Consider the following 8,177-nt stretch of genomic DNA (forward strand, 5'->3'; position numbering starts at 1 on the left):
ATTTTCATTATTCAGGGTTATGAAATGTATATGTGCTGTTTTTGTTCAGACTCTCCGCTGTGTCGCGGTCCGTTCCCTCCCGGAGTTAGTACGGTCCTGTCTCAGATTCAACGGGCCCCAGCTGCTCAACTCTCAGGTTGGTACCATAGACACGTCTTTTTAGATTGCTGCAATTTTGGTCGTGTTCCTTGAGATAAGAGAAATGGGTTTGATAATGATATACAGAAAACTAAATCATTGGACAAGACAGGTTGAATTGGAGGCAATGCACACAACAGCACCTTAAAGACAAAGAAGGATGAAAGAGTAGGATGTTTTTTTTTATATTGCTAGTGGAATGACTACTCTGAGAATGTGATTGCTGTCCTGGCTGTACTTAAAGAATTCTCAGTACAAATGGCGCGATGTGGGTCAGTGGTTAGCAGGTCCGTCTTTCAATCAGAGGATCGTCGATTCCCTAGTCGATGTGTCCTTGAGCAATACACTTAACCCTGTAGCTGTGTCTACGGTGTGTGATTCTAAGTCGCTTTGGATAAAAGCGTCAGCTAAATGTAATGTCTCATTGCCTGGCTAGTATGCTTGGGTTTGTTCAGACTTAAGATAACATTATATAAACCACGATGGGTTAGAAACTGTAATACTGAAACACCAGCTCCAATAGTTCCCTCTGAAATCACATGAATCATTCTCTCACACTGAGTAATTATCTGTCTATCTCTCTCCAGGTGGTTGGTTTTCCTCGTGGTGGACCAGCGCCTCCTTTATTACCGGGTGGTGGCAGTTATAGGCCATACTTCGGGGGGCCCCCTCCTCCATTACTCACAGAATGGGCCCTCCCCCTCATGGCCACCTCAACCACACGCCACCCATCCGACACAAACACCACCCACCTCCACCCCCAGCACCGCCGCATGCTCACCCAGCGTATGCAGAACCGGGGAGGGTAAGCAAGTGTGTCCGTTTGTGTACGCACAGTACATGTCAACAATGATAAAACTGCAAGGTTACACAACACTGAAGTCCTGGGTCATTAACCAACAAGCAACATTAGCCTAAACGCATCCGTGAGCAGGTTACAGGTTAAGATCACACTCGGAACAGAAATGGCAGCTGTTGCTTATCAGTTACATTCCAAAGGCCACTGGGTTGACCATGTCATCTTGTCTTTTTGCCTCCTTTTAGGGACCGTGGCGGACAGGACTGGAGGGGACCGGCGAAGCAGGGACCCCTAACAGTAACCTTATGACTCAGAAAGAGAAGGAATGGGTAACTAAGATCCAGATGATGCAGCTTGCAAAGTACTGACCCTTATCTGGATGACTACTACTATCAGGTTGGTTTTTAGAGGTTGTAGTTACCCATGTAGGGAGCTTAAATATCTGACATTTTTTTAATTATACACCAGTGGCCCAAATGTACACAAGTATTGGATTGCTGCTTTAGTGTTTTTTGATCTTTTTGTTCGACGTTACTATGGTATACTTAATTATAATTACAAGAATTTCATAAGTGTCAAATGCTTTTATTGACAATTACATTAAGTTTATGCAAAGAGATTCAATATTTGTTATGCTGTTGATTTAACTTCTGGTAGTGCTCACCTTTTCTTCTCCGTACAAGCTTTTTTTCCAGATGCCCCATATAATCAGAAATGACTTTACCCCAGTCCTCAGCAGTCCAATCCCTGTACCTTTTGCAGAATAGTCGTACTGTCCCTGATGATTTTCCGTCACAAATGGCTTATTTGCTGACCTTCTTGACACCAGGCCTTGCTCCAAAAGTCTTCGTCTCACTGTGCTTGCAGATGCACTCACACCTGCCTGCTGCCATTGCTGAGCAAGCTCTGCACTAGTGGTGCCCCCGATCCCATAGCTGAATCCGCTTTAAGAGACGGTCTTGGTGCTTGTTTGATCTTTCTTGGCCGCCCTGAAGCCTTCTTCACAAAAATTGAACCTCTCTCCTTGAAGTTCTTGATGCTCCGATAAATGGTTGATTTCGATGATCTTACTAGTCGCCAATATCCTTGCCTGTAAAGCCCTTTTTTTGCAAAATCAATTGATGACTGCACATGTTTCCTTGCAGGTAACCATGGTTAACAGAGGAATAACAATGATTTCAAGCACCACCCTCCTTTCAGTCGGTTGTTCTAACTTAATCAGCATGACAGACTGATCTCCAGCCTTGTCCTCGTCAACACTCTCACCTTCGTGAACAAGAGAATCACTGACATGTTTTTTGTTGGGGATTAATTAATTTTCATGGCTAAGAGGGGAGTTGAAATGAATTGCAATTCATCAGATAACTCTTCATAACATTCTGGAGTATATGCAAATTGCCATCATAATAATTGAGGCAGCAGCCTTTCTACATGGTAGTATCAAAGTGTTTTCCAATTCAGTTTATTTTGTATAGCCCAATATTACAAATTTGCCTCGGAGGGCTTTACCATCTGTACACATACGAAACATTGTGTGGATGCAAATAGTTTCTCACAAAAACAGTTTTAAAGGTAGATGGCTCAATATAGATGTGGTCTTGATGTGAGGATTTGGTTTTCTGTTGTCATGGTACATTTTGGAATTGAAAGTCAATTTACAGTCTAAATGTTTAATCTATCATTGAGAATATTCACACTGTGCAGATAGATATTTACTCAGATCGGTCAAAATTGGTTCACCTTCACTAAAACTTGTGATCCATGTGTTGCACATGTAGAACTACTATGAAAAGATGGAGAAACGTCAGGAAAGAGAGAGGGACAGCAGCAAGAAGGAACACACCACCAAACTGATCACTCCACAGGTCGCCAAGGTTGAACACACTTACAGGCCAGGTAAACGACATCAGAACACGCCAGAATATTATCTGCACTCCATATTACATGATACTGGATGACTCTAATAAATGCGTATTTGTTTGTCCACAGTTCAGTTTGCAGGCTCACTGGGTAAGCTGACTGTCTCCAGCGTCAACAACCCTCGCAAGATGATTGATGCTGTGGTGACGACCCGCACAGATGACGAGGTCTGTTTGCGTGTTTCATTGTTTCTTTTTGTTAACACAATGTTCTCTTTTTGTAAGACATTGATTCAAGAGCATTATTTACTGAAGTTGCAGTTCCCTATAAGACACAGTAGAGGTATATTGTAGAACAAATTCACTGTTTATTACTGTGAAGAAGCTTAAAGAAGTGCTTAGTTGTAGCCATAAACCATTGCCCCACAAGCCCATGTCAATGTGTCCTTGGGCAAGACGCTTAACCCCAAATGTCTTCCATAGTTGTGCCTACTGTGTATGAATGTGTGTGGATGTTAGCTACTCCTGATGGGCAGGTGGCACCTTAGCCAGCTGCCCATCATTTTAGGGCACCGAAGACGTTTGTGGACGGAGAAGTTTGAAAACTCCGGGGTTACCTCCTAGTGTGGCCGGGTGTAAACGCATACGTTTGGAGACGATGACGTAGACACCCACGTTCGCTACTTGATTGAGTCTTAGAAGTTACGACGTGTCCTTCCCTGATTCGTCACGCCCCGATCACTTGACACTGCCTTGATTATCAATAGACTCCTAGTGGTTAATGTAGTAGTATTTATTAGTAGTAGTATGCTGGAATGTTAGTTCCGTTTTGAGCAATTTGTTGCTGCATTAAAACGTTTCCATTTAAATTGTAATTCCTGTTACTTCATACAATTACATGTTTAAGTTCTGTCTGTCTGTCTCCAGGAGAAAAGAGAGAAACAAGTTTGGAACAAGAGGCGACAAATCCTCTATACTGTGGAGAAGGTAGGACTGTACATGTTGAGCTCATGTTCAAATGGCAGGAAACACTCCTGGGGCCTCTTTACAGAAACAATTTGAACTTTGTCAATGATTTAAATGTCCTGGCTGTCGAACTATACCCATAAATACTAGTGGTGCAACGGATCATAAACTCACGGTTCAGATCGTGTCACAGATCGGATCAGCATGAAAGAAAAGGGGAGCAAACATACCTTTTTAGATCCCTGATCACGTTTTTTGCCGCTGATACGAATTGCCCATCATTGATGATGGCAGATATAGATCCCTTTGTTTGATTATACAGCTGGTGTACAAGGATCCAGACTATATTTTTGCCACTGTCCAAAAATCATTTAAATTGCTGTGAAGTCTGTAAACCATCAAACATGCAAGTCAAAGATTGTGTTTTATTCAATCTTGTCATTAGTATTCACTGTAGAAATTATTGGATAACCCGGACCACCCTCTCCGCTACCTACTGCAGGGACAGTGGAGCAACAGACTGCTTTAGCTCCGCTGTCACAAGGACAGAAACAGGAGAACATTCCTGATACAGGAGAACATCATTCCTGATTCAGGAGAACATCATTCCTGATACAGGAGAACATCATTCCTGACCACTGCTATTAGACTTTATAATAAATCACTTCTAGCCAGATCCTCCTCAAATTGAACATCAATAAACCTTGCACCGCTTTCACTATATATATATGTTTGCTGCTGCTACAAACAAATTTCCCCCTAGGGATGAATATAGTATCTAGTAGATTTAATGCTGTGAGGAAGTTCATCACTAATATCTATTTTATAGTCATGTAAAAACATCTCCTTCAAACAACTGGATTTATTCATATTTCTCATTAAAACTACATTTTACATCTGAAACATAACGTTATAATTTACCGTTGCTCAATATGAATTTTCACTGAACAGAGCCTCATAATGTAACTGAACGGAACCTTTTGTTCTTTTCCCATAAATTTAAATACAGATTAGTTGATTACAACATTATCATACATCGGCAACTGGAAAAGCATAAATGCCAAATGACGATTGCTATCGGCGGATAGCAAAACTTTATTTCACACTTAACGCTAAACTGTGTTATTAATCTGCAGTTTACAGGCATGCAGAGCCGGGAAGGGGGGATCCGTACATATCAATAGTGGTCCATGACACCACTAATTAATACAGGGTCTGTGAAATCTTTATTGTCATTGCAAGACAACCATAACAGGGCTGCTGCAATGGCAGTTATTTTGAATTTAGGACAAGATTTATACCTTCAACCTGAGGATTCCTCACTTGGGAAATCCTTAAATTAGTTCTAAATAACCTAATTTCCACCTAAAATATCCATAGGAAACATTTTTCTGTAATACTAAAAATCCTAAATGTCATTCTACATGAGATAAGATTTAGACTTATGAATTGTCTGTAATGAGCCCCATTTGTGTGACACTGTGTTCTTTCTGTCCACCAGATGTATAGTATGCTGTTGGAGGTTCAAGACTTTGAGAAACGTTTTGTCCAGGCGCCAGAAGAAGACAGGGAGGCTCTTCTGGAGCAGCATAAAACCAACACCATGCAGCTGTGTAACACTCTCCGGGAGAAGGAGTGGGACGACAGGTTAGAGGGAGGCCGATCAATAGGAATGCCTTAACTACAGCAGCATCCTTATTCTTATTCAGTACATCTTGCAACTTCGTACAAAACCACATGTAGGACAGCAGTGTATTGTTTTGAAAGGTGCTATCAAATCATTGTTATTATTATCATTATTATTATTATGAGATAATTAAAATGGCTACAATATGGTACATTTTTTATGTGAGGTCCTGGGACAGGGATGTCGTATGTGTACAGATTGTAAAGCCCTCTGAGGCAAATTTGTAATTTGTTATTGGGCTATACAAAATAAACTGAATTGAATTTACACACACTAATTATTTTTCTCTTCCTCGTCATAAGAGTGAGTGATGAGCAGTGTGTGATGATCATGTCAGTGAGGAAGGGCAAGCGGCTCATCTCTAGGCTCCTCGCCTTCCTTCCCTCACCCCAGGCCACCGCCATTGTCATGGCGATTTCCCGCAACCTTCCTGCCCTGGCCAAGAAGGACAAGCAGGACCAGGTAACTGGTGCAACATCATTGCCACACACAAATCCAGACCGTTCCAGGGAAAACACCAGGTCCTAACAGGCTCTTTGCGTCTCTGTTTTCCGACGTATCTTTATTTATTCTCACTATGGAGGCGGTGTAGGCATGCACAGCAAGTGTCTTTGTTTGTCTGTAAAATACATAAATGCGTAATGAAAAATGCTTTGTTGAATATTTTAAACGTAGATACATATTTCAATGGACTGTTACTGATGTGTTAAAGATACGTGTTACTGATTAGAATTTGCTGCATATCCAGTAATTTGTTAATGAATTTCTTAAAATTGAAATGTTTATTATAGATGTTTCCTTCCCTCATAAGTCTTTTAATGTTCTTGCGGTTTCATGTCGCAGGATTTCTATTGACTTTTAAAATGGAGGTGGGAAGCCATCTAGATCCTGCAGCTCCTTCTCTCATGATCATGACACAGTAACTAACAGCCGAAACAAAAGCCACATTCATTAAATGAATATAGTTGAGCCTGCAGCCATTCTAACGCTCTATGGGAAACTATGGGAAACCCTGTGTTTGTGTCATGTAATTAAAAACGGCATTGTGTTAGAATCTGATGTAATAAGACAAATGTATTATATCTGCACTTTGCTATTAAATGCCACTTAAAGACATCATGTTCTACAGTTAAGAGGTATCAATTGTTTGTCTTGTTATGCAGTTTCTCATTCTATCACTAAAACATGTCTCCTACACAATGGGAATAAACTCTGAAATGCTCAGAACTTCCTGCTACCAGCAGCTGCCTTTCATCCTCGGTCTCTCTGCTTTCCCGTTCAGGTGCTGTGCTGGTTAGGTGGAGCCGGTTTCCGCAGTGATCCAGTCATTGTCAAGCTCCGCCCTTACAGACTTGCTCCAGGAGCTTCAGGGCAGTGAGGGCCAACTAGCTACAGTACTGCACAACAAGGTACACACACTGCAGAATGATCTAAAAACAAAGTAATTACTTAACTTTGTCACAAAGATAAGAGAAAGTTGATCCTCAGATTAGTAATGTTCTTGCTTCAACATCAATCCCACTTACTACTGTTTTTAACAGTTGGAGTTTCATGGAACTGTAGTAAAACAAACTGTGTGCCATTATTAGGAGACCATCTACTGACAGGTTGCCTATTGTAAATGTATTCCTCAATGCCATAGAGCGCTATTGTTTTCCAGAAACTATTAAACACACTGCACCGGGTTACATGTTCCTTTTACCGTGCGTGTGTGTCTCTCTCAAAATAGTGCTCTACAATTACATTATTTACTGTTTGAGTTGCCCAGCATTCCCCCTGATCCCCACCTGTAATAGCACTCCGCCCCACTAGAGGGCCCCACAGTTTGAGAAATACTGCTGAAGATGATCAAAAGAAATAGGAGGCACCGGAGCAAGCACCAAACTACACACAATGTTGTTTCTGTCTAGTTGGTGTGACACTGCTGTACATGATCCTGAGTGAAGGAGAGAGGATGCAGAGCTCTGATCCCAACTGTCAACTCATGGATGACAATCGATGGTAAGCTGTTGGCGTGTCAGTGGTGTTGTCATACTGACTCATCCCAAAATGTTTTTGCTATTTGTTGTTCCCTCATGTCTTCTCCTCTTCACACTTCTGCTTTCCGTCCAGGACTGAGTTGGTGTTTTCAGTGACGAGGGAGTTGCTCAGCGTCCCCAACTCATCCCTCTCTCCGCCACTCTTCACGCCTCCCAACCTGCTCTCCCTTTTCTCACGCTATGTCGATCGGCAGAGGCTGGAGCTGTTACAGGACAAGCTACAGTGAGTGCCATCAACAATAAATGGAGTGTTGTAAATCATTTTGATGTTTTTTTTATTTAGGATATTTGTTATAGATCATGTCAGAGCAAACCGATACTTGAATGAACATGTTATTTCACTGTTGCAATAACACAATGTGCACTCGTATGAATATACAAATAATTACTAATAGTTTGTTCTTTTCCCTCACAGGATCACTACTTTGTCCAGTTAGAAGTTACAACAGACTAGATGCAGATCTTTCTTTTTGTGCGTGTGTGTATGTATGTATGTGCACGCGCACGAGTGTATGTGTGTGTGCGCGTATGGGCACTTGAGATGAATCCCTTGTGGATTGAATTTTAATACTGAAGAATCTCTTGTGTGTGTGTTTGTGTATGTCGACTACAATGAAATCTGCATTTTTAAATATCTTGTTTACGATTATGCCTGTGATGAACCTTCAAATTAAAAAGTATTTCTATTA

General features: G+C 41.3%; 1 protein-coding gene across 1 annotated transcript in view; it reads left to right on the forward strand.

The window, feature by feature from the left end:
• The window catches only part of patl1 (PAT1 homolog 1, processing body mRNA decay factor), a 15,149-nt gene extending 6,972 nt beyond the window's left edge, over nucleotides 1-8,177 (forward strand). The window contains 19 exon segments of the mRNA XM_034532235.1: nucleotides 50-117; nucleotides 119-136; nucleotides 726-816; nucleotides 819-877; nucleotides 879-955; nucleotides 1,199-1,226; nucleotides 1,228-1,290; nucleotides 1,292-1,333; nucleotides 2,716-2,833; nucleotides 2,927-3,024; nucleotides 3,724-3,783; nucleotides 5,264-5,409; nucleotides 5,752-5,911; nucleotides 6,732-6,746; nucleotides 6,748-6,858; nucleotide 7,179; nucleotides 7,360-7,450; nucleotides 7,562-7,711; nucleotides 7,904-8,177. Coding sequence (XP_034388126.1) covers nucleotides 50-117; nucleotides 119-136; nucleotides 726-816; nucleotides 819-877; nucleotides 879-955; nucleotides 1,199-1,226; nucleotides 1,228-1,290; nucleotides 1,292-1,333; nucleotides 2,716-2,833; nucleotides 2,927-3,024; nucleotides 3,724-3,783; nucleotides 5,264-5,409; nucleotides 5,752-5,911; nucleotides 6,732-6,746; nucleotides 6,748-6,858; nucleotide 7,179; nucleotides 7,360-7,450; nucleotides 7,562-7,711; nucleotides 7,904-7,925 — 1,418 coding nt within the window. The 3' untranslated portion in view covers nucleotides 7,926-8,177.

Source organism: Cyclopterus lumpus, chromosome 1, assembly GCF_009769545.1.
Source record: "Cyclopterus lumpus isolate fCycLum1 chromosome 1, fCycLum1.pri, whole genome shotgun sequence".
In the NCBI taxonomy this organism is placed as follows: Eukaryota; Metazoa; Chordata; class Actinopteri; order Perciformes; family Cyclopteridae; genus Cyclopterus; species Cyclopterus lumpus.